We start from the raw sequence: 26,369 nt of genomic DNA, 5'->3' as shown, positions 1-26,369 counted from the left end.
GAGCGTGGCTGCCAGCTTCCAAAATTATAAGATAACCATTACATGACCATGTATCCCAAGATTGCATCATCAACCAAAAATCACAATCACAACCCATACGAGAGATGGTCCCTCCCTATAAATTGGCACCGCGTCAAAATAACTACACAAATCCTCTATAGATTTCCTATATTTTGTTAAAGATAAAGAGAGTTTCCACAGTCGTAACAGAAACAAGGAAATATATCCAAGCAAATCCTTCCAATATTATTAGTTCACTGTAGATTCATTCTGCAGTGTATGAATGAATATTGAATGAGTTTTTGTACAGTTCGAGAGAGAGAGTTTCCCCCACATTCTGAGGGCTGATAATGAATGGTCTAACCAGTAACAGTATCAATATGTACAAAACAGAACAAGACTGGGAATTCCCCTCTTATCAATCCTTGCCTTCTACAGCCAAAGCTGTAGTCTTGCAGACGGGACATGCATTCTTCACCAACAGCCATTTCCTTATGCAAACTGCATGGTATTCGTGTCCACAACTGAGCGTGCCAATTTTCTCCTGGTTCTCGTACTCATCCTGCAAACACAAACAATCACTCACACTATTGCTCCTTGATACATAAATACATACATATATTGGAAATAAGCAACTTTACATGAGCAAATGATAATATCACTACCTGGCATATAATACAGGTTGCAGTATCCTGATCCATGTTTGCTGGCTCATCCAAATTGAAACAGACTGTTGAAGAAACGTGAGTTCTTGTTTTCAGTTGCCTTGTGATGGTTTCCTCTGTCAATCCAGTATTAACATCACCAATCCGTTCCTCCAAGGCAAGTAGCTCCTGTAGTTGAGATGTTCAATTAAAATTTGTTACTATGGTGTTGAAGATTTGACAATTCAAAATGATTCAAGTGCTTAAAATGCTCCTGGTTTTTTTTTCTTATTGGGTGATTGTGTTTGTTCATTCTTTAACTTACCTCGTAAGACATATGATCTATATCCAACCGCATATCACTATGATGATCAATAAAATCTCCAAAGCCTTGAAACTCGAGTATAGCAACATCCTGTATGCATTACAAAATAAAAGTCGATTGCCAGTTAATATGAAGGGAAAATCTATGATACGGAAAAGATATGATATGGGAAGAGTTTTGACCAATCAAAGCCCACCCATGAATTTTGATAAATAACACCTAATTAGCTACCACGTTTATGATTCCAGTTGATTGGTCAGAAAATTTTCAGATATCATATCTTTTCCATATCATAGTCACACCCTAATATGAATATATCCTTGAAAAAAGTAGTGGCATATTTCTATTTTACTCTACATAGGATAAAACAGCAGAACTATTTAAAATAGCAAAGATGGTCTAGCCCAAAAAAAAGGCATTCATGTAACAGAAAGGAGAAAAAGATTACATTATCTGAAACAATTCTCACGCGGGGTCTGTTTCCCTCTTCTGTAGCAGCCTGAGGTACTCTTCGGTTAGGCCGATATATCCTAAATCCAGTGGGTAGAAAGGGCCTCTGATACGTAGGCCCTGTCACAATATCATCATGAGAAGGATTCAGACTGCTATGGAGCAAGGTGCTGTTTGATGGATGCACATATGAAGGTGGTGGTAATTGATGGTGGTAACCATAATTATGTCCTCGCAGACCTTGCATAGTTGGAGGCAATTGGTGGTGGTGGTAGTGATGATGCTGATGATTATCATGATACTGCTGGCTGTGGTGAGGGTTCATAGGAGAAGGATAAAAAAGAAGTGCAGAACTTCTATTGCTTAATGCCTCCTGGTATCCCTGTCTAATGGCATTCCCTATCTCCACAGAGCCTCCATTTATATTCCTTCCTGCAAGTAAACCAAGAGAGTTTTTTACTTACACTTAAATTTACAGCTTTAAATATTTAAAAGAGAAAAACATCAAAACATGATTAGGATACCAACAAAACTCATAGGGCTACATGACAATAAATTGTTTGTGATGCAAACTGTCTTTACTGAAGAAATGAAGGGTTGAAGAGTCTACCATGCAAATAAGGAAAAGTAGGTGCACAGTTCCAGGTGGAAACGCCTCTATCTCCAGTATTGCTCCCAAACTGTTCTTCCATCCAAGGATTGTTGGCTGGATGAAATGATCGAGTGATGTGATTCCCCTGAAGAAAATGGCCATGATTATGTGCCAGAGTAGGATCCAGCTGAAGACCAATAGGACCTGATCTGCTCCTCACACTTCTCCTAACTCCTTCCACAATAGGCACAACCTCATTCCCTCTATACTCCGGTACATTGAGAGAGCGAGCATCTAACATGCCAGATACAGGTCTGAACTGTTCTTCCCATTGCTGCAGCCCTGTATTCAAGGTAGCACCCAAAGAAGCAGAACTTGAGCTTGTCGCACCATTAACATGTTGGTAGTTTCCTGGAATCCCTTCTGCAGTCTTTCTCTTGAATGAACCTCTAGCATCATCCATGGAGTTATCAATTCTATCATATTCATCAACACCAATTCCACTTATTCCATGATTGCTGGAAGAAGGCAACTGATCAGTAGAACCATGATTTAGTGAAGTGTGGCAGATTCTACCATCAGATGAAGCGATCATGTATGGATTGTAAAAATTTGATTCAGCAGAGAGACCAAAATCAAGGTTTGCAAGAGGGTGGTGAATAGGATGAATGTTATACTGAGTCCCATAAATTACACTGTTATCGTGATGATCTGGCAGATGATGGAGATTAGGATTAAACATGTTCCAAGAAGCTGACAACAGTGGATTGACATTATGGTGTGTAAAATCAATAGTATTCCCCATAAGAATACAGGGCTCAAGCTGGAGCTGGCCCTGGCCACGTTGATCCATTTCCAAATCAAGAATCTGACTACTACAAATCATATTTCTTTGTCCCATGTTTGTTGGATAAATTATGGTAGCCAACGATGCCTGCATTAAGTCACAGACATATGCAAGAAATGCGCTCAACATATAAGAAACAAGCAAAACATATACACAGATGACATTAAAATTTAACGTTATTAAAATGTAACTCCTTCTCTAGTAGAGGCTTAGTCCCTCGTGGTTTTTTAATATCCAACAAAATCAGAACAAGTAAGTCAAAAGCTACATCGACTCAATCATATGATAAAAACAGATGAAACATGAAAACACAAAATAATCAACTGAATACTATGGGTGACTGCGCAACTTAGAATAAAAAATGAGAGACCATAGAAGTTAATCAAAGCACCACTTCTCTTCCCTCATTTAGATGACGTCCCATATCTTTGGCTTCTGTGTTACATGGAATCAGATGTGGGTATGGGCACATTATATGATCATACATTGGATGATAGATATTAATTTCTAACCATGAAAATAAGATGTCTTCATTCTCGGTATCCAAAAATAGGAAGTATCAACAACAAAAGAAGGAAACAATGGATCAAATTGTAACATGACAATTAAAAATCATAATAGTGCATAAAAAATCCACATTTTGTGAGGTTTAAGGGACATTCTTGGTTTAGCATTACATACATTTAAAGTTTCAAATTCTAATTTTAGTATTTATGTTAAGCATACCAGTTGATAATTTATTCCAAGTGTTTTCCCAATTAAGTTGATATATACCCAATCCATTAAAACTTAATATTAAACATAGACATGGATTTGGCAGATCCAAAGCATGTATCCCACTTTGTCTCATGTCTTGCACAGGTACTTGGTGTAAAATGAAGAGTCCAGGATGGTCCCAATTTTTTTTCTTTTTGATGAAAACCAAAAAAGGAGCTTTATTAAAGTAAAAAGCTCAAGATGCATAGAAGAAACAAGAAGGTGATGAGGCAACACCCTGACTGGTCTGACACATAAAAACAAAACATGGACACAAAAACTCAAAGATACAAATCAAAAGGACTGTCCCGGCATCTCCAAAAGGGGTCCAAAAATCATTTCCAAACAAATCACTTCGCACATTAGAAAAATCTGGTAAGATCAATATGAAATCCAGCACTATGTTTCCTATTTTCAGCAAAAGTCACTCGTTTTTTGTTTGAAATTGAAAATTCTTCTATTTATTTCCTTCCAAATGCTCCAACAACTCCAAAATATCTTTTCCTTCTTGCTGCCATGAAGAACAGGGCACCTTGAAAAGAAAAATCTTCAGGATTTCTTAGATGCCACATGCTCTTCTTGAAAAGGAAGAAGAAATATCCCCACATACTTGGAAAATTTGCATAGAATAAAAGATGCATTGTCTTGAGTCCAATAATCCACTAAATGCACAAGAATAAAATAGACCTCTAATTTATGCTGATTAACTATTGATCTGAACCAAGACAAAAAAAAAAATGCTTGCTAACAGGAGAATACACCCATTGAAACTACAATATACGTAAAGATATATTTGAGAGGTTCAGTATAGAAAAAAGATTAAAGGCAGAGATCAATATGAAATGGGTAACATTGCATTGTTGCCATTGGAAGTGGACTCATAGAAGCAGGAAGCGACCAAATAAATAGCCAAAAGTAAAACAGAGATCCAGGGAAGAGGGGAAAGAGAGAGAGAGAGAGAGAGAGCCCTACTTATTATATCTATGTTGCCTGACATGGTATGGAATCTGCCCAAGTGGAATTTTGCTAATAAAATGAAATGTCAGGTAGAGCCCTAATTTTCCCTACCATAAAAAAGCAGCCACCATCAGAGGTAATAAAAACATGAAGGAAAACATATTGATCTCCTAAAAGGTCTAAAAGAAGGAATCAACCGGAAGAAATATAAATTTTTTGTCTGGCTAAATTTGACAAATTATTATGCAAACCATGCCCAAGGAATGGGCATGATATACACAAGTGTTAGTCTGATACAAACATCCAACTTCTCCATCATAATACTTGGACTTCACAAGTCTCAAATAGAAGGAAGAGTTGCAATGAAGGTTTTGGACTTACGATCTATAGACCATAAAAGTCACAAACCAATTTGAATGCAACAAAGAGGGACTCTAAAGCCCTAACAACACATAAGTTCGACTTCAATGCAATTAAAGTTTTTTTATTGGATTCAGTACAATTAAAGTTCAATAAAAGTACTTGACAAAGAGGGACTCTAGACACACACACACACACGTAAACGGTCCTTTGTATTTCCAACTTCTAATTACTTTTCATATACTGAATATGTAAAAACAATTTCCACGATGACCAGTTTCTAAAACTACAAAGAAATAAGGTGAAATTTACATGCCAGACAAGGCTTCTAAAAGTAGAACATGAATAAGAATTACCAACTATGTTCCTGGGTGATATTTTAGTTCCAGACAAATTGAAGTTCATCCCCAATCAAAAAAAAAAAAAAAAACCAATAAAAATAACCAACTCATACTAGAACGGGAAAAGAAAAACAATAGTCTGCTATAACGCACACATGAAGAGAAATAAATTGGGTCAAATGGCAACCATGCATAAAAAAAAATGGAAGTAAAACGCCAAAATTTCTCAGAAGACTAACGTTGAGCGCACAATTGCAAGAGAAACATACTTCTAGTAAAAAGGGGGCAACGTAGACGGGAAGGTGATATCCTTCTTTTACTTTATTTATTTATTTTTCTTTTCTCTGTTCCCCTGTTCCTTTTTTACGGTAATCATGATGTTGCTAGAGGAATGGTAGTTGATCCGATCCAACCAAAGGAACCCATAATAACAAACTGTAGAAACAGAAGACAAGACCTAAAAGGGAGGAAAAAAATACCTTTTATCATGAATTTGTCCTTGATCAAACCCTTCTCCGTTGTTCCAACAAATGCAACCCAGATCCTCAAAATAACAAGAGATAACAGAATAAAATAGATACCTACGCACTCCTGATCGAGGATTCAGTTCTCCAAATAGATATTATTTAACGAAGAAATTCGACCAGCCTGTCTGCAACAGAAAATAAATGTTGGATTCTTGTTTAAATGATCAGTAACGAACAGAGAGGACATCAACGCAAAACACAACAACAGAAACCGAGGGAAAAGAAAAAAAAAAAACAGAAAATTCAAGAATTTAGCGACGTTACATCTCCCTACCTTGATCAAGAAAACCAAGAAACGGGGAAAATAACGAGCAATTTAGAAGTGAGAAGAAAGAAGAAAAGATGGGGAGAAAGAAAGGGACCTCTAAAATTCAGAAAATTTAAGAAAAACAGGAGTAGATAAAGAAGGAGAAATACAAGTGAAGAAAAAGAAAGGGAAAAACTAACCAAATCGACGGTTGATCATGCATACGTGCGCTTTTTCGTGTTCCGTAAATTTACAGAGAAATCTTCTTGCAATGTCTCTTTTTGCAGGTCCGAATCGAATGCAGAGAGAGAGAAAGAGAGAGAATAATGGACCGTGAAGAAACCTTTTAATAAAGCAACAACGCTCTTAATCTAAACTTTCCATTTCTAATTTCTAAATATCATAATCTCACTGTTAACTGTTGGCCCACTATGCAATTAATCTGCATTTCATATTAATTAATCTCTCCTTAAATCCTAATTAGAAGAAAATTAATTAATTGGAGAGAGAGAGAGAGAAGCAGTTTCCAATATTGAAATGCCAGGGATTCTGGGCCACATGGGGGCCTGACATTGCCAATCCAGAGCAGTTGCTAATGTCATTAGGATTTCCTCCTTCATGTCGGCTAATGCCTACTGTGCAATCTCTTGAAGACACAAGTCCGGTCCGGATGGGCCGGGCCCATGGTTTATAAGCCCAATTTGTCGAAAATAACAGGTTTCCATTCCTATTCCTAACTAATTAGTTGGGGGGGTTTGGACTTTGGATTCATTCCATTCCGGAGATTGGTTAGCAAAGTTTTAGGCTGTCAATTTACTAAACTTACAAGCATGTTAGATTCATTCATTTCAGTGATGGTGGATTAACGATGTCATTTGATTGCAGTTAATCAAGAATCCCTTCAGAGTGAATCAATCCCTAGCTCACAACTCTTTATCAATCCACTCTTCCAAATCCGCTTCTCTAAACGCAGGATCAAGCTGGATGATCTTAATTGAACTGGGTGGTTATGGGTTAGGTTCAAGCATTAAACCAAATTACCCTAAAATTAGGTGGAGTTATTACAACCCTACAGTCAATTTGAAATCGTTTGTTTGCCTCAACTAATGTCAGATTTAGAACAGTTTTTCCCCTTTGATTGTTTTTCCTACATTTTCAGTTAAATTAACAGCTTGATTTGGATTTGGAGGGCCAATTATGAATCAGATTGGACTGAACTTCTCAATTTGCTATGTCAGAACAAATAAGAATTGTTGGAATTTGGGTATACCCTTTTTTTGATAAAAAGGAAGTTTATGAAGATGAAAAGACAAAAAAATAATTTATTGAAAATAATAAAAGTCATTGGATAAAGGTGGAGTGGGTTTGAGCCGAGCTAAGCTGAATATTTGGTTATTCGAGCTTGGCTTAACAGAAAAACATGAGACTCGAGTTCAAGTTCAAATTCAACTCAAGCTAGAGATCATAGCTCAAATTTGGCTCGACTCAGAAAGCAAATATGTTGGCTCGACTTGAGCTCGATAATGGGCCAAGTTTCATATAAAAAATAAAAAATTATATAATTTACATAAAAATTATTTCTTATTATACATATAGAAATTAAAATTATTATATATAATATAAGCTTGATTAGGTTCCAAATGAGACAAGTTACGGCTTGATAATGGGCCAAGTTTCATATAAAAAATAAAAATGTTTACATACAAAAAATTATATACATATATAATTATAAATATGAAATTTGTTTATTATTATACATATAAAAATTAAAAATATTAATATATAATATAAACTCAGTTAGGCTCGCAAACTTTACGAACCAAACTTCATTGGCTTGACTTTAGCTCAATTAGCAAATGTACCTATATATTAGGCTTGAACTCAGCTCGAAACTCAATTTAGATGTAGCCAAATTGTGTTTACCAAGCTCAAATAATTTGTGGAAATATTGGTTTGTATCCACCCCTAGATAAAGGCTACTTTTGTCATTTTAAACCATACGTGTGACTAATTATGTGCGCTCTTTTTGTTAAACAAGGTGGCAACAAAATCACTAGCCTTATTGGACTTTTATTAATTATTTGAAATATAAACTAGTGAAGCCCTTCACTTGCACATGAAGGGCACTATAACTTATTTAATTTATTTCTTTGTTTTCTCATTATTTTTACCCTTTTTTCTAACAAAAAGGGAAATAATTGGGGCAAATCCAATTCTATAAAGGAGGCACACTCATTTTCATTATTTCAAACATGTCTTAAAAGAAAAAATAAACTGTTGTATTAATTTTTTAAGCATTACAACTTTACAAGTAGTAGGTAAGTTTTCTGATTAGGATTTGTTGAATTTATAAAAAAACGAGATATTCCAAAAACAGCTATTTTAAAAATATATATCGTCTAAATTAAAAAAAAAAAAACTAATAAAAGTTGAATTGTAAGAGAGGAGTAAAGAGTACTACGGCAGTACTAGGGAATTGGTCAGGGGTAGACTCAGTCCTAACCCAATCAGAATGAAAAACCCAAAACCCGGTCCTTGATAAATCCAGAACCATACCCATTAATATTATTAATTGGGTTTACAAGGTCTGACCCGATACTCTATTCTGAATCCATGTGTACAGGGTCGGATCGGTTCAGCCTTATCAGGTAGACCCAGATCATTCACAGCAGTAGAGAGTACCAGAGTCTAAAGATGCTATAGATAAAAGAAATTAATGTTTTATTTATTTTGAGGACAAAATTGAAGTACTATATTTGAAAGAGGACTCAAATACTTCCAACTATCAATAGCTATTTAACATTAAGATTTCAACCAATTACATTAACCACATCATATCATTGATTTACTTGTTTTTTCATCGATTTAAGTTTCAGTATACTTACCACCAAAACTTCAATAATATCAAAGATGTCAACTGTGGTGTATTGTTTTCTCACTGGTTCACATTTTTTATTCTTGATGTACTCTTGCACCCTAGTTTTTAAATATATGATCTGGAGTCAGCTAATATATATAAGATCATAATTACAGTAGCAGAACTCATTCAAAATGGGTCAACTTGTGTTCATCTAAGCCCAATTTGGGAGACAAGTGGGTGTTTGGCATTAGAGCATTTCTTAAGTATTTCTGATTTACAAGTGTTTTTTTTCATCTGTTTTTCTTTAAATACATAAAAAGCGATTCAAGAAATGTCAATCTGGCTATTCAAGAAACCCTTCCTGAATCCCGAAACTAATCATTGCAAAAACGCTTTTCTTTGAAAAGCAGGATTGCCGAATGAGATTTTTTGCTGATTCCATTCAATTGCTGATGTAGCATATATAACGCATCAACAAAAATGGAACGCTTGTGAAACGCTCCGATGCCAAAACACCCACTAAGGTTATGTTCGGCACCAATTGCTATTTCTACTGAAATGTTTTGGGTTGGTGAATGCAAATTGGTGAGAAATATTTTGTCACATCGCACGAGTTCCATTTAAGTTAGAAAAAGACGTGTAGAACTGACATTAATGTTTAAACTAAAGACGTTTCAAGTAAAAATAGCAATTTGCATTTATCAATCCCAAACATTTCAAGCAGAAAAAAAAAAAAAAAAATCTCTGTAACTGGTTTGTATTGATTGGTACAATACACAACCTAAAAAGTTTTTCTCTTTCTTTCCATGTGGAACAGCTAATTTGTACTCAGCTTATATATATATTGCCACTTCAGCTTTCACGTTTAAGAAGCCTATAGAAAAGAGAATTACAAGCATAAAAAGGATCCTTAAAAAAAAGATCATGTTTGTTGCTTGATCAAACCAGTTTGGAATCTGTTTCATCTATGTTCTTAACATGTGATAGATGAAATGTTGCTTGACCAAACAACATGGCTTCACATGCTTTTTACATATACATTGTTACATTTGGATCTGTGAACAGAGATAAAGAAATAACTTCTATCTAGTTTTTATTTTTGGTACAGAGATAAAGAAATGTGCTACAGAAGTTCCCCAGTAATGTTCAGAAGTTCTGATGATGGTTTAAGAAGTGTCTGTTTCCTCCTGTTGGGTACTTGAATTTTTCAAATTTCAAATGTTTGATGCTACAAACTCCACAACAAAATAAATAGTGGACCATAGAATTGATGTTAATGGAAGAATTGAACAAGTGGTTAATCCAAAAGGATCTCTATCTTTTGAGGATCCCAGATTGACCCACACGTTCCTCCACATGGCTAAACAACAATATGTCACCCTGCAAAGAGATAGCAGAAGCCCACATAGATGATAGAACAGCTTCTGTTTCCATTGTAAAAAGAGGCAGAAAACACATCTCAGTGTCATAGCTAGGAGCAAAAGGCAGAGTTTTCACCCTTCCAAGAGTAAAGAATAGCTGAGACTTCAGAGTGAAATTCACTCCTGTCCTGTACCATCTGGTTGTGTTTATTTCCCTATAAATTGCAGAAAGAAAATATTTCAGCCAGACAGAAAGTACTTGAAGTTGTACGAAAAGAGACTACCTCATCTCTTTGATTATTTTGAGAAAGGAGAAGCTATCGACTTTTAATCAACCCATCTAGGGTTCTGAATTTTTTTATTACCCCATCCTCTCTCCTGTCCCACCATCATCCCTTGTCTTTCATTCTGGTTGGTTTGGCAGATTCTTAGCATCCCAACAAGTTTCTCTATTTATCTCTTTCTTTTTATCATCTTTACTTAAGAAGCCACAGATATCAAACACTTGTATCTATCTTGAATCAAAGAAAAGACTTTTACGATAACCGAGGGATCATAAAGTAAAAGGCTTGAGAATGGAAAAAAAAAAAAACTCAAAATGAAAAAGAAAAGGAATAAACCAAAAATTGAAGAGAAATAAAACACCAATTGACAATCAAAAACAACTAATCACAAAAACTATTGAGCTTTATAAACCGTGATCGCTCAAGAAAGAAGAAGAAGATAAAGAAAAAAACGAAGGAAATAATTGAGAATTCGCATTTATTAATATTGGCTGAATGTTAAAACCTGATCTTAACCAATGGCGTTAAAATTTGCTTATTTTTAATTTCTAAAAGTAAATTTTGACAATTATACCTCTTACGACGATGCCCAAATAAATGAGATCAAATCAGCCCACAAGATTGCTTCTCACAACGTACCACAACATATCCAGGCAGTGTATTGGAAACATCTCCCAATGATGACATCATCATTTCTGTTATTATCATCGGGGAAATATTCTCAATACATAGCAGGGATGTGCTGTAGGACGTTGTGGGGGACGATCTTGTGAGAGGTTGATTTGAATTCCAAATAAATTTTGGCAGTGCTGTTTCTTTGCATCTGTTTGGCATTGTTGTTGTTGCCCTAGAAAATGGGGATACATCAGTGTCACATCGAAAAAAATGGTGCTCTAAGCCATGTCTTAAAAATCAAAAAGGCATGGTTTAGAGCAATGCCGAGCTGCAGCTCATTGCAACCAATAAGGACATGAGGTGACAATGATGGGGACATGACATGGCATTGGATAATAGGTACTAATATTGAAAACATTTCTTGGAGCATTGGTATTAAACAGAAAACATTATTGTTGCTCCAGAACATATACTTTATTTACCGATGAAGAGTAAAATGACCCTCTAATTATAAACTGCCATGTGGCAGTCAAGAACTGCCTTATGACACCTCAACATCATAAGGACATGGCATTGGATAATAGGTATTAATATTGAAAACATTTATTGGAGCATTGATATCAAACAGAAAACATTATTGTTGCTCCAGAACATACACTTTATTTACTGATGAAGAGTAAAATGACCCTTTAATTATAAACTGCCATGTGGCAGTCAAGAACTGCCTTATGACACCTCAACATCATACCTGGCACGTCGACCCTACTCGAATACTCCTCAACAGATCAGCTCATGAGCGTTGAACTACTCCTTCGATCTGGGCAACCTGCGACCTAGGGGATCACATTGACCTCAGGACCACTCCGGCCTACATGGCGTGGCACGTTCTCTTTTATCCATCTGGCACAGTGGATGGCACCGACGAGCCTAGTTCCCTCCACTTCGCGAGGAACCAGATGAGGGCAACTGCGACGTCATACGAACGTTATACCAAGCCTCGAGATCTATCCATATAAGAATTGACCCTTCACCCTCGAAAAATACGCCCACTTACTGTGCTCTAGTCCTTTGTCTACAAGCGTTCCTTCACTTCGTCAACTCGGTACTAATTTGACCGCCCGAGTCCCCTTGCCCGAATCATCCCTTGGGCTCTTCGATGTATTGATTTCATTCAACTTTGTCCTAAACTCCTAATTGTCACCGCCAACAGGGAACTCAGCGCGGATTCACTTCCATCTTACCATTCCTTAAAATATAATAAGCCCTTGGATAAATAAATGAATTCAATAAATTAATCACCAAATAGTTAAAAAAACATTGCTTAATGTGCAAAAATTCCTGGCACTTCTCTCAATACTATAATCAGAAAAAAGTGTTGCAAGTGGGAACTAATTGGAAAAGGGACACCTTCAGATTTAATCCAGTTCATATTAACAATATACACACTTCTTCATATCCAAAAACCTTTTTTTCTTTTTTTGCTCAACATACCCAAAACTATGAAGAGCTAGTTTCTTTAATTAAAAGAAGTAAGATGCATTGTATTTTGCCCATGATCATATGCATCTGGTACATTGCATCATTTCAATGGATCCCACAAAAATTATAAGAAAAGTTAAAATTAAAATAATAATTACAATGCAACGCATTATACACCTGATAATGCATCCTGAACTATGCATAGATAGTACAAAGCATCAATTCAGATGGGTCCTCCTCCCACCCTGGTTCAAACTATCCAAAAATTATGTATCGCCCGATTTCAAACTTCGGTTTCTCTCTCAAAATGAAAATATTTCAAGGTTTAAGACCTTCATTTCTCCCTCAAAGATCAAGCTTTGAATATCTTCATTCTTCCAAAAATGTTTTACGTATCACCTAAGCTATTAATGGATTCTTAAAGTTCAATACCTGATCTAACATCTGATTTGATTATCTCGGTGTCTGATGATTTATTTATATAATTGAATTAGATTTGGATTTTACAATTTGCATCTAATTAATAATCAGATCCAATCTATGCAATTTGATATTAATCTAATTATTTTATAATATATATTGATTTAATACAATATATATAAATAAATAAGTTAAGAAGTAGTTAATTTTTATTTTAAAATTTTATTCTTGATTTTAAAAATTACAAAGTGGAGTCAAGTTAAATCTGTATCCAATTCGAGATTCCCAAATCCAATCAGATTTTGGATTGGATTTAGATTTAAGATTCAATAGTTAGATCAGATTTAGATGTTGCTAATCCGATGTGAATCCAACCCGATTATAGTTGTAGTATCGCCCACCCTGAAAACCGATAATATTGTACAGTGCATTGCGAAAATTTGAAGTTTTAAATCATTGGTCCTACCATTACTTGGTGTATTGGTAAAATCTCGGGCTCTCAAGCATGGAAACATGGATTCAAATATGCCAAAAAATAAGACCAAATCGAATTCACCTTCCCAAAAGTGTAGGGATGTCAATGGGTCCGGTTCAGTACGGATTTGCACCAATTCTCCAGTGGTGCAACCCAAACCAAATCCAACTTAAAAATGCATAGGGTCTAACCCGATACCTATCCGATCCGACCCATAGTATTTCAACTGTATTTTTTTAACACATTTTGAAGACCTAAAATTCATTAATTTAAGTTAGGAAACTGTTTTATAGATTCTAAGGTGTCATGTAAATAAATCTTGAACTTTAAGATTATAGAATTTAGAAATCAAAAATTAGAAGAATATATATACAAGGTATCATGACCCAGCGGAGCAGATCAGCCAAAACCCGAATCCAATTCGGGTCAAATAATCAAATCCCTAAACCGACCTTATAGGATCGGGTCAAATCAAATTTACCATTTAACCCGGCCCGTTAACATCCCTAACTGAGCGGATTTAATACTTACAAATTTGTGCTTACACTGTTTTACAGCCGTATTCAGTTGTATATTGAAAACATTTCCATACTTGTATGTTTTTATTTATAGGGAGATGTTCTCACTTCTCAACCCAACCCATGGCTGAAAACGGGTATGAGAACGGTATAATCACAAATTTGTAAGCACCAAATCCAATTTCGGGACGAACATTTTGTAATGGCCTTTTAGGGCGGTAGGGCCCCCCAATCCAATATTAATGTCATTGAGAGAGAGAGGAAGTGAGAAATATCAAAAGGACTTCTTCAAAAATCATAAAAATTGGGGAAAACGGGAAAAAAGAATCTCACCGGTTGGTTTGGTTTAATATATAGATAACAGATGTGAATGAAGGTGTAGTGTCATGTATGTAATATATTATTAATGAGAATAGTGGTTGCAGCTAATAAGTCAAGATGAAAGACTTTTCCTCTGCATAAGAAGCTGCAGGCTATAACATGTTTTTCTTTTTATCAATTCATGCCAGTAAATAAAACAGTAAAATATGAGAATGATTTCGGATTATCAGATTTGAAAACACAAAATCGTGCAATAAAATGATTTCAATTTGATTTTCAATGAACATTTGACCCCACACTCTTGTCGTTTCTATACTTAGATATTCTGCCAACCCAAACCGGGTGCTTTCTTGTGGCAAAACCACGACACTTTTGCTATTAAAACTAATAATTTTTGTCCCAATTCCCTCATATTCTTTTTCTTTCTTCTCAATTATGGTGGATTCTCATCTGTTCACCTAAAGACCATACAATGCACATGCTGCCTGCCAGTAAATTCACCAAACAGACCCCCCCTCCTCATATATGAAGCAGATAACTCAACATTCTATGCTCAAATGACAAAAATTCTTATTGGTTACTGGGAGTGGTTCCCTTTTAGGTGGAGATTTTGAGCTAAAACTGCAGACAAAAACCAGCAAAGAGAAAAGAAAAAAAAAAAAAAAGAATAAATTAAGAAAACCATCGCCAATAAAACCGAGGGGTTGACAAACAACTTTATATGCTATCAGCCTACAGAAACAGCTTTTGGAAGGTTTAAAACTACCAGGATAGCACCCAGTTCTAATTCAACTGCGTCATTGGGGATTGGGAGAGGATGAGATCATGGGGGGACAAAATGTGACAAAGTCAAGGATGAAATCATGGGCAGTATTAAGTTGAACCATTCATCACCCATCGAATGAATTATGAATCCAACTGATTCATTATTGTCTGGCTGCTGCCCCATAAATTATCATAATTGTAATGCTTTTAATGTCACTGATGTAAATTGTAATGAATTATTATATTACATAGTTTGCTTTCTGATCAACCAAAAACAAAAGAGGAATACGTAGTTTTGTGGGCCTAGTCAACCAAATTAGATGAAAACCATATAAAACGTTGGTATTAACACAAGTCCGCTTGATTAGCAATTTTTGCACCCAGACCCAGTTGAGCTTTATATACATTTGTTTTGTAATTATGATTTATAATATCATGTGATACAAAATTTGCACTTTTTGTATCATTTACGCCTATTGACAATGCAAATTTTGCATTTGAAAAGCATATGCAGAATTTGCATCATCTTCCTCCAAACTTAAATCCCTCTCCTTCATGTGTGGCTGCAGTGTCCTTTTTATTGAGTGCAGTGCACACAGTATAAGAGTTTCCTAGTTCCCCATTCACTCTTCCCCAACAACTAACCTTCCAACTACCTCCATTTTACTTCGCACAAGCAAACAAGATAGACTGTCCATCTCTGAGATTGAGAGCAGCTAATTTGTGCTAAAAATGTCAAAGGTTAAGATTGCCTCCAGCGCACCCCTCCTACTGGGAGTCTGGCAGTTTGTCACTCCACTCCCGTGTATTTTATACCAGTGTAAGTGAAATTCACACAATTGAGCCTCTTTAGGAACGCATCAAAAGACTCTAAAATGTGATTTGTGATGTGACTACATCTACTGAGATGGCTGAAACTCTGAAGCTCACCTCAAAGGTTTTTAACTCTTTATTAGTGAACTCACCTCAATGTTCAACATCCAAATAATCCCCTCGCTCGCCGACATCTCTCTCTCTCTCTCTCTCGTTGGATAGAAACCTTGAGTCTAACTCTTCTTGTAATAACGTTAAGTTTCCACTATCTGTATTGGCGCAAAGCTCCCAGCCTAATGAAGACTGCTTATATAAAATCTTGCCGTTTCTCAGCTGTACGCATCAAGAAAGAAAAATCAACCACAGGCTGCACTGCACACAAGACAGGAGAAGGCTACACTGTCGGGAACCTGTAAAAGGCAGGAATAGGCAAGTAAGCGCAGGGAACCAGGGGGCCTTTTTGCAACTTTGTTTTACTCTACTCAACAAGGTATCTTTACAAAGAAACCTTGGAAAATATCAATAGGTTTGTAGCCTCACAAATCACAATACAGACACTACCATCTCTCCTTTGTCTTTCCCACCTTCCTTACACGTTACACCCCACCTGTTGGGGTGGATGTGGGGAGAAAGTGTGCAGGAGCGGTCGAACAATAACATCAGATGTTCACAGATCGGTAAATGCATCAACTGATCCATGCTGGCACTCTTCCTTTCAAACCATAGCATCTCGTCTCCAAAACAAGAAACCGAACCTCGTAAATTTAGAATTCTATTTTCTATGCCTCCATGTAAGAAAATTAGATTTCCATTTGCAACTAAAAATGAACACCATTGACTGGTTTAACATGAGGATAAATGCTTGCCAGTTGCCACAATCACACATCTTGGATCATAATTATTGATGAGCAAACTAGTTAACCAGGCATCCATAAAGAGCATATTTTCTGGTGTCGGACAGTAAATATCTTACAGAGCTTTTGCTGGAATTGATGAGATCATACATGATCTTCAACCTTCTGTTTTTTGGCTGTCAATGATGCACCAAATCAGTTTCAAAAATGGGAAACAGAGCAACAATCATTAGGTGCAATAATATGGAGACCCACTAGCCATATCTTCTTGCTTCCTAGCAGCATCCACCTTTCCATCAGTTAAGCAGGAAATCGTTCTGCAAAGACAATATAATATAAGAATGATGTCATATTGAAATAGTAACCAATAGAGAGAAAGTGGGGACAATTAAGAGAATTGACTCAAGAATGAATAGCCAATAGGCAGAAACTAAAAATAGCAAATTCGACTACGATGCCAGAAGACATGATACCAGAAAAACTAATAACTAATCAACCGGCATCATAAAAGAGGTAATCATCAGGTGGTTTTCATCAAATCCACAGGGGGGTTTGATTGGTCAAAGCCTTCCTGGAAAACAACTAAGGCAATGCATGTAAGGGGAAATGGAATCAAGTATTAAGACATTTAATGTTGAAACTGCTGAGGAAGCAGGAAAAAAAAAAAGGAATTGTTATGAAAACAACGAGCAAATCACCTAATCTCAACCTCAATTTTAATCTAGTGAGAACAACTTCAAGCCTCCCAAAACGCAGGCATCTGCATCAAAGAGCACCCATCATGTAAAGCCCAAGTCCTTACTGCTACCTTCTACTCTGCTTAGTCCAGGGTTTTGCCTAAAGCGCATTCTCCAAGCATACATTCAAATCATGGGTGGCCTTTGGTCTCACAAGTAATTGAGATCCTTATTTCATTGTCACCCAATAACGTCTTCAAAGACACTCTGAGTTGATCCTTTCTTTCTTTGAGGGTTTGTATTTCTATTAAACCAACTCTTCTTTTTCTTTCTTTCCGAAATCTCAATGAAAGGAAACATTTCCCAATGTTGGTCCCAGCTATCTGGAGTCTTGGGAGGGATAGACACATTCTCACCCTTTTCATCCTTAGATTCACCATTAAACCAAGCAACGGTGCCTGTAAAAGGGACACATGATTTACTGAAAATAACAAACATCTAAGATTGAGTAATAATCATATAGGTCTTTGTCTTCCTCTATAAAAGAATCATGTGAATTGTCTATTCAAACCACACCGGATTTTTTATCACCCACTGCAAGGACCAGATGGTTTTATTGTTCTGAAACTTCTAAACTAAATCTAGGCATACCCCTCCTGGTGCATTCATATGAAAACGTTCTTGTCATGCCAGCGTATAAGCATAGAGTACATTCATTTAACAAATTTTTACAAGTGAAACAGCATATAGAAAAGATAAATTGAAATTTACAAACCTAAACAAGAACCAGTAAGAAGCTACTTCAATACAGCAGATAATTTCCAGATGTCCTACACTCTGTGCCTTTAGACGCAGAATCAGTTCAATCTCGGTATGTTAAGCATTAGAATGCCCACACTGCAGTGTTGTTAAAATCTTACAATTCATGATTTGAATCATGAATTCCAAGGGTTTCAATTCGAAATCTTATGTCCAAATCCTTTTCTACAAAAATCGTAAAATTTTTGTTTGAATCCTACAATTTGATTCATAAATCTTATGATTTATGCAATCTTGTGATTCAAATCAACTCAATTAAGAATTAGTTCTGTTTTTTATAGCTAATTAAGAATTAGTTCTCTACTTTGTCATTTTGTACCTTACTAGAAATTGATTTATTTATGTTATTTAAGACCCTATATTGAGTTTATTTCCTATCATATGTTGGATAAAGAGCCATTGTATGACTTACTATACAATTCAAAATTCGATTCGATTCAACTTTCTCTATGACTTACAATACGATTACGATTTTTAGAACATTGCTACACTGCCATGTGAATGAGAGAAATCAACAAAGGATTCCCCAACCTGTGAACATACAAAAAATCCACCACCATCTCTTAAATGGTCACTGATGAAAAAATTATCTTATGTAATCCATGACAACAAGAGCTGCCTTAGGCCCAGGACATCAACGGGCAAAAATGTCTTTTCAACCTTCAGAGAAATTAAGATCTAGGAATTATGTTTGGCTATTATAACCAAGGAAATCCCCAACGTGGACAAGGCTTACACTCTATCAAACCAAATGTCTCAAAAGGTACTAGGCCAAAGAATCCTCTATATTGTTTACTACTAGAAATATAGAGAACTCTTTAAAAGTGCTGGAACATGACAATTGACAAGGTACCCTTAACTACAATAACTTAAAGCATGGGAAGAAGATCCCAGAAATCAGCCAACAACAACAGCTAGTACAGAATGATGCAACAATTCCAACTTGAGACCTAACAACAACATCAAAAACAATGATGCAATACATGATGCTCAGCCTAATTTTATGACTTAGAAGTACATTTTTTGGGAGAGGACGAACAACTATAAACAGGAATAAATCTTCATTCGTGTATCTACAAAGTTTGGATTTTCTGAATTAAGAAAAAAAAGGGTGGGGGGATTTAATGCTTACTTTTGCTATTAACAAGAACCTATTTGGCCATGATGTATCAACACAAAAATTAGAAATCCTTTTCCTTGGCCTTTCCTCTTCAGGTGCAATAATTTTGTTTTATCTGATCGATTACAAGGCAAGGTTTCTAGAAAGTAGCTTATATAGTAAATAGTACCAGCACAGATACCCTACATTGCATAGCAAAACCCCCATGGTTTGACGGCCTCTTCAACATACGTAAGAACAGAACAGGTCTGTTAAATTATTTCCGGATTTCCCATTTCAGTGTCACAAGAGTCAAGAGAGAGTATTATCCCCTAATCTCACAGTAGACAGGCTAATGTTTACGAACCCTAACACCGACTTCATCATTGAATCGCCCCATGACCAGAAATGACAGAAAACTCTGCAATCAAGCCTCCAAAAACAAGAACAACAAATCAAAACGCCGAAAGGCTGTTCCTTTTGAAGTCTTAACCGAACAAAAAGAAGACAAAGATAAATCATTTATAAGAAGCAAGAAACAATTGGAACAGAAGGGGGGAAGGGAGAGAGCTCACGATCAAATGGAATCACCGCTCGTCCGAAGTATGATCATGGTGGTCCTGCCTGGAAGGGAGAGGATTAGACCCCTTAATGATCCATCCGAGGGCGAAGAAAGAAATTCCGGCGAGGATAGCGGTGCCCCATGCGTGGGAATACCATCTGCTATACTGTCGGATCGCAAACCTCCATTGCTCTCTCAAAGTCGCAGCGTCCGGGTTCGTTGCGTCCGGTGGGTTCGGATAATGAATCTTTGGCGCCGCACCACCAGCGCCACCGCCACTACTGCTGGCGCTGTTTATGTTGATTTCTCCAGAAACCCTAGAAGCTGTTGACGAAGAAGAAGAAGGAGAAGAAGTGAGATTTTTGGCGGAGTTTGGGTCCTGCTGCTCCTGTGTCATCTTCCCAAGCTCTGCTGTGCTCAGCTCAGCTCAGCTGTGGGTACTACGAACATGGGTTGATTGTTGAGGAGGCATTTCGCCATCTTTGATCTATCTCTCATATTCTCATCCTCATCCCAACCAACCAAACCGGACATCTAACCGGGAAAAAAGCCTGCCAATCGGTTCAATTACTGGGTCAACCGTGTTAAGGTACTGAATAATCCATTGTATTAATGTGAGTTTTTCAATTTTTTTCTTTTTTTTTTTCAGCTTGATTACGTGTCCATGAGCGGAGTGCTGAGAGGATAGTTGTGTCTTTCACGGAGTGATCTAAATTAAACTCGCAACTAGGCTATGTTTGGTTTGATAGAAAAAATAAAAAGTAAAGAGAAGGTTGATGTCTAGGGCATATTCTAGAAGTTTAATTGAAGGATGGAGATTAGGCAAGTAGAACATATCACTCACACATTTGTAGTTTGCGGTTCTCTTTTATGAGAGAGGGGACATGAATTGGACTAGAAATTTGAAACTTACAATACAATTTTTTTAGCGAATGTCGAATTTGAAAGTAAACTTTAATAAAAGTTGTGTTGTAGGTGTGAATATGGGGGAAAGTGAGATCCTTTCATGTGCAAACATTTTAGAATGTGAAGTGTCCAATTGGCCTCTAATTTACCTTAGTCTTCCCCTAGGAGATAATCCCCAAAAAGGAAGTTTTTGGACTCCAATTGTGGAAATGTTTGAAAAAGACTTACATCTTGGAAAAAAAACTATCTATCTCTCGGAGAAAGAAACACCTTAATTAGGTCTACTCTAGTTAATTTGCCCATTTATTATCATTCGGTCTTTAAGGTGCCTATAGGGGTGGCTAGCAAGTTGGAAGAGCTAATGAGAGATTTCCTGTGGGAATCAGGGGAGAAGAAAAAGGAACATAGGGTTAGGTGGGAGATGGTGTGTAGGAGTAAGCAAGATGGAGGTCTAGGCATTGGAAACATAAGGAAGGGGAACTTGGCTTTACTAGGGAAATATGGTTGTGGAAATTTTCATTGGAAAAGGAAAAGCAGTGGGCTAAAATAATTTATAGTATTCACGGGTTTGTAGAGAATGGCTGGGACTTTGGGATTTTGGCTACGACTACAAGAGCATCACCTTGGAAATCAATCCAAGTTATTTTGCCCATATTTTCTCCTTGGATTAGGTATGATTTGTACTCGGGTAACTTTATTAAGTTTTGGGAACATGTTTGGGTTGGAGAATCTCCTTTGAAAGACCAATTTTCAGCCCTTTTTTGTAATCCCCACCTTCAAAAATGAACCAATTGCCACATTCCTTATTCCCTCAAATTCAAATTTTAGGTTTGGTTGGAACTTGGGTTTGAGAAGAGTTCTTAGGGATACAGAATTGGATTCTACCTCAACTCTCTTATCCATTCTTGATGGGATTTTCTTGGAACCTACAAAAACAAATAGTAGGATTTGGACTTTGTCTCCTTCCAAATCCTTTACTTGTGTATCCTTCTTTTAAAGTGCTAATACAACCAAAAATTTCTATTGCTTGTCATTCCCTGTCAAGGAAGTATAGTGTCAACCTATACCTCCGAGGGTTGGGAGTTTCTACTGGGAAGCTTTCCTGGAAAGAGTTAACACAAGTGATTTACTTCAAAGAAAAATACCCAATAGTTGTTTATCTCCACACTGGTGTGTTTTTTGCAAGGTTGCTGGTGAGTCTACTTATCACTTACTAATATCCTGTGCTTTGGCAAAAAAATATTTGGGAATGGTTTGTTTCTCTGTTTGGGTCAGGTGGATGTCCCCAATGAATGTGCAAAGCTTGTTTACCTCTTCTTCTCTTAACTACCCAACAAAAATGTCAAGAATCATGTGGAGATGTGTGAGAGCTATTATTTGTTGGACAATATGGGAAGAAAAAAATTCAAGGATTTTTTTCAAAAAATGAGAGAGGATTGGAAACTATGCTAGAAGTGATTCATATAAGGATAATACACTGGTTGAAAACAATGGATGAGTTCACAAATTTTTCAACAGATGATATGTTAAGAAAATGGAAAGAAATTGCAAGTTTAATCTCAATTAAGAAGACCTCGAATCCCACATGGAACCCTTCACTTTCTAGTTTTATCAAACTAAATTTTGATGGCAGTAGTATGGGGAATCCAAGGCCCTCAGGTATTGGGGGGTGTTAAGAGATGAGAAAAGTAATGTAATAGCTATATTCTCTAACCCAATTGGAGTGGGAGACTCTTTAAGGGCTGAGGTGTTAGCAGCTTTGGAAGAGGTACCAAGGGCTAAAGACCTAAATGTCAAGAAATTAATTATAGAGGGAGATTCCATGGTCATAGTGGACTATCTAAAAGAAGACACTTCTAAGCTTTGGAGCTATAGTAATAAAAAGAGAAAGTTCAAATGGCTGATCAAGAATATGGAAGTTCAGTGTACTTGGGTAAAGAGAAATGCAAACTCCTTTACTGATGGATTAGATAGGAAAGGACTTAAAAGGGATTCTGGGTTCTAGACTTAGTTGTAATTGTTGTTATTATCAGTTTGGGTGCATCCCCAACTTATGGGTAGTTAAGATACCTTAGCTTCTTTGTAAGTTTATTCCTATTTAATGATCAAAAAGAAAGAGAAGGTTGAGATAGGGATGTCAATAGACCGGTTTTGAGTTGGACCGAATCAATTTAGAATGATTGGATGGATACAAATACGTATTGAATGTGGTCTAAAATATTTATTAGATTGGATTGGAGCTAATCCATCTATAATGTATTTATATTCGATTGGGTCCGATTAAATTAAGGGTTTTTTATAAAAACAAAAAACAAAAAAAGTTAATAAAATTGGATGAATTTACAAAACCGTATACGATTTAAAACATATTGTGAAAGCAATGATCCATACATAAAGCAAATTTTTTTTACCAAATTGACCCTTCTTAAAATAAATAATAAGTTACCGTACATCGTCTTCCTCGTGAATTTACAAGTCTTGGTTCACAATTGCAAGCAAGACTTTTGGTATTCCCAACAAAAGCCACTTCTCAATTGTTAAGACTTAGGTTTCAGGGAGATATCGGTGAAGAGGTTTTCTAGAGCACCAAACATGACCTACTCAGCTTCCTCCCTAGCCTTAGCCATCGCCAGCCGTGGAGGAAGATGATTTGATTTGTTGATTTAATACAGGGCAATTTGGTCAAAAAAGAATTATTTTGTCCTCTTCACTATTTATCTGATTTTGTAAATTTATTAAACTTTATTAATTTTTTTGTAAAAAGTCCTTAAATTAATATCAATTCATTGATAAAAGATAAGAATATAGGTGTCAATGGACTAGGTTTGAATTACAATAAATTTAAATTAAAACCAATTTGAACAGATTAGGCAATCTAGACATGGAATTGGCCATTGTAAAATGGTCCAAAGTTCCATCGGGTTGGATTGGACCTGGTCAATAACAAAGACACCCTTGTATAAAATAATAGATATAGAAAAAGATCCCCTTGTACTATGGGGTCGGTGACAAAGACCCCTTGAAATTTTACATTGCCACAAGTACCCCTTAGTCATTAAACTAGATGATGAAAGACATTAAATTACCAAAATAACCCACTCAATTTTCTCTACTTTTTTGGGTCTATTTTCTCTTAAAACCTAATTGACCCAAAAATACCTCCATTGCTTCTCGTCAAGAAATATTTTTGTCATCTCACCATTGATTATTGCTAGAAAAGGATGAAATCTCTAGTAAGTTGTAAGTTAATTAAAAAAAGGGACACTCGCCATTAGAAAGGAAAAAATCTCTTGTGAGTTAATTAAAAAGGGACATTTACTTGTTGGTTATGGATTTTGAAAACTCTTGACAATCACCGCTGTGTTACCTAGCCATTTCAGTTAACATCAATGGAGAAGACAATGAACAATACAAAGTGTAAAAAAATGGTAACCCCTAAGCTATTGGACATGTAACAAAGACCCTTTGCACTTTTTTTGTGACAACAACCACCTTGAACTTTTATGTTATGACAAATACCCCCTCGGTCATTAAGTGATAAAAAGTGTTAAATTATCAAAATACCTTATTAAACTTTTTTTTTACTGCCATTTTTTCTTAAAACCCAAGTAACCCAAAAATACCTCCATTGCTCACTTGCTGTCCCTTTGCTTGCATTGACCCCCCCCCCCCCCCCCCCCCACCTCCGACCCTTCTCTCTCTTTCTCTCCGATCTCTATCTCACTCTTTCTTCCTCACAGATTTTTTTCTCTCTCTTTCTCCATCCCCACCGTTTCCCTCTCTCTTCCTCACCCCATCGAGCCAAAAGGTCAATCTGAAGCATTGTGCATCGTCCTCAACCTGAAATCGAACCAGTTGTAGTGGTGGTAATCCCTCCCTCGTTCTCACCTGACTCCAGCTTAGATCTCTTCGATTCTCTCTCACACTCCCTCTCTTTTCTTCATCCTCACCATCCCCCTCTCTTTTCTTCATCCTCACCATCCCCCTCTCTCTTCCACCGAACCGGAGCTGAATGACCAACTGGTCTTGCTAGTCGTCTCCTTCCTTAATGCAACGGCAGAGGGCGTGACACTGATTAAGTTGGAACCAAAATCCAACCAGAACCAATCATGATAGCGATCTTTGGAAGTGTTGTTCCACTAGTTCTCAGACAAACTTCTTAGCGGGAAATCCCCTTCCTCATCAATGTCTTGAGTTCAGCTCTTGTCACGGTCTCTGTCCCAATACGAGCTGTCTGAAACAGCGAAATCTCCCCTATTGCAACACCTACTTCAGATCAGAATCGTTTGAAGCTTTCCCTTGTTCATCTATCGTCCTCAAGCCGACACACCATCAGGTAAGTCCGGTTATCTTCCCTCTACATTCAGTCTTCATTTTTCATTTTTTTTAGTTCATTTCTCCTATATCACGCTACTATGGGGATTTGAGGTTGGTTATTGGGGTTAGTAATGAGGATGTTGTTGAGTCGGCTCCTAAGAAATCTTCGACACCAGTTCAATCCCTCAGTGCTTTAGTTTCATACCAAGCCTTCATAGGCCAACATCCTATGAAGCCATCTTCATAAGATCAGATCTGCATCTCATCAACAACAGAGCATTTTTGGGTGGAATGCAAATGCCTGTCGTTTGGTGATTTCAATGGAGAAGACAATAAACAGTACAAAGTGTGAAGAAAAGAGTAGATTGGACATTTATAATAAAACTTTAAACAATCAAATAGAACCTTTTTTGAAGTTAATTGATGAAACACGAAGGGGAGTCTATGTCTAACCGTCAAAATACAAGGGTATTTGTTGCAAAAAGAAAGTGCAAGGGGTCTTTGTCACAGGCCCCATAATACAGGGGGTCTATGTAATTTATCCAAAAAAAAAGTAATACGATTTCATAAATTAAAGAAAAAGGGTAAAATAAATTAGAAAAGGATAGTTTAGGCATTTAGAAAACTTCAAAACAATCAGATAAGAATCTTTTTTCGAAGATAACTAACAAAACGCTAGGGGACGAGGTCTTTGCCTAAAGACTAAAGTTCATGGAGTCTATGTCACAAATTAAAGTATAGGGGTATTTGTCATTAACCCTTATATAAGGGGGGACTTTGTAATTTATGGTATTTACTCACAAAATAATTAGAAATTGGTGCAGGAGAAAAACCAAGAGTTCTTGTTAGTTTCTTTGTTATCATAAAACTCACATAGGACAGCCTAGAGCTAAACAACTAAATAAATAAAAGGAAAAATTCCTTAACAGTACCCTGAACTTTGGAGATTGTGTCAAGTTAGTCCCCAAACTTTAAAACGTGTCTTTATAGTACCCTCAATTTTCAAATTGTGTCTAATAGGTCTCTACCATTAGTTGACCATTAGTCAACACTGTCATGTGGCATTAGGTACACACTAAATAATTTTAAAATGGCAAAATTACTCTTTATGATATTTTTTTGACCATTTTATCAATTTCGCCTATGTTAAAAGAAGAATGGTTATGAAACCAAATAGG

General features: G+C 36.4%; 2 protein-coding genes across 6 annotated transcripts; both read right to left on the bottom strand.

The window, feature by feature from the left end:
* Positions 1-221: 221 nt before the first annotated feature.
* LOC104599510 (putative E3 ubiquitin-protein ligase ZFP1) lies at positions 222-6,626 on the bottom strand. 4 transcript variants are annotated; one of them, XM_010262079.3, is made up of 7 exons: positions 6,247-6,626; positions 5,752-5,924; positions 2,030-2,945; positions 1,418-1,851; positions 970-1,059; positions 666-833; positions 222-562 (listed from the first exon to the last, which is right to left on the bottom strand). In XM_010262079.3, the coding sequence occupies exons 3-7, from the start codon at positions 2,910-2,912 to the stop codon at positions 419-421; spliced, it is 1,719 nt and encodes a 572-aa protein (XP_010260381.1). In that variant the 5' UTR covers positions 2,913-2,945; positions 5,752-5,924; positions 6,247-6,626; the 3' UTR covers positions 222-418. The 4 variants fall into 4 exon arrangements, with proteins under 4 accessions (XP_010260381.1, XP_010260384.1, XP_010260383.1 ...); XM_010262082.3 differs by having other exon boundaries at positions 5,752-5,920; positions 6,247-6,434; XM_010262081.3 differs by lacking the exon at positions 6,247-6,626 and adding an exon at positions 6,074-6,198.
* Positions 6,627-16,750: 10,124 nt separating this feature from the next.
* Positions 16,751-20,462, bottom strand: LOC104599509 (uncharacterized). Of its 2 annotated transcripts, XR_016075982.1 has the most exons (3): positions 19,982-20,462; positions 17,510-19,827; positions 16,751-17,128 (listed from the first exon to the last, which is right to left on the bottom strand). XR_016075982.1 is itself a non-coding variant. In XM_010262076.3 (2 exons), exon 1 carries the CDS (start codon positions 20,363-20,365, stop codon positions 19,994-19,996), a length of 372 nt encoding a protein of 123 aa, XP_010260378.1. In that variant the 5' UTR covers positions 20,366-20,455; the 3' UTR covers positions 16,751-17,128; positions 19,982-19,993. The 2 variants fall into 2 exon arrangements, 1 of the variants encoding a protein (XP_010260378.1); XM_010262076.3 differs by lacking the exon at positions 17,510-19,827 and having other exon boundaries at positions 19,982-20,455.
* Positions 20,463-26,369: the final 5,907 nt, after the last annotated feature.

Source organism: Nelumbo nucifera, chromosome 1 (genome assembly GCF_055504915.1).
Source record: "Nelumbo nucifera cultivar China Antique chromosome 1, China Antique-T2T, whole genome shotgun sequence".
NCBI classification, from domain to species: Eukaryota; Viridiplantae; Streptophyta; class Magnoliopsida; order Proteales; family Nelumbonaceae; genus Nelumbo; species Nelumbo nucifera.
The sequence above is the reverse complement of the archived record's forward strand: the minus strand, read 5'-3'. Positions and strand labels throughout refer to the sequence as shown.

Coding starts and splice junctions, on each gene's coding strand:
- LOC104599510 (XM_010262079.3), bottom strand. CDS start 2,912: ATGGGACAAAGAAATATGATTTGTAGTAGTCAGATTCTTGATTTGGAA. Junction 1,852..2,029: donor TACTTTTCCTTATTTGCATG/GTAGACTCTTCA, acceptor GTTTACTTGCAG/GAAGGAATATAAATGGAGGC. Junction 834..969: donor TAGATCATATGTCTTACGAG/GTAAGTTAAAGA, acceptor TCTCAACTACAG/GAGCTACTTGCCTTGGAGGA.
- LOC104599509 (XM_010262076.3), bottom strand. CDS start 20,365: ATGACACAGGAGCAGCAGGACCCAAACTCCGCCAAAAATCTCACTTCT.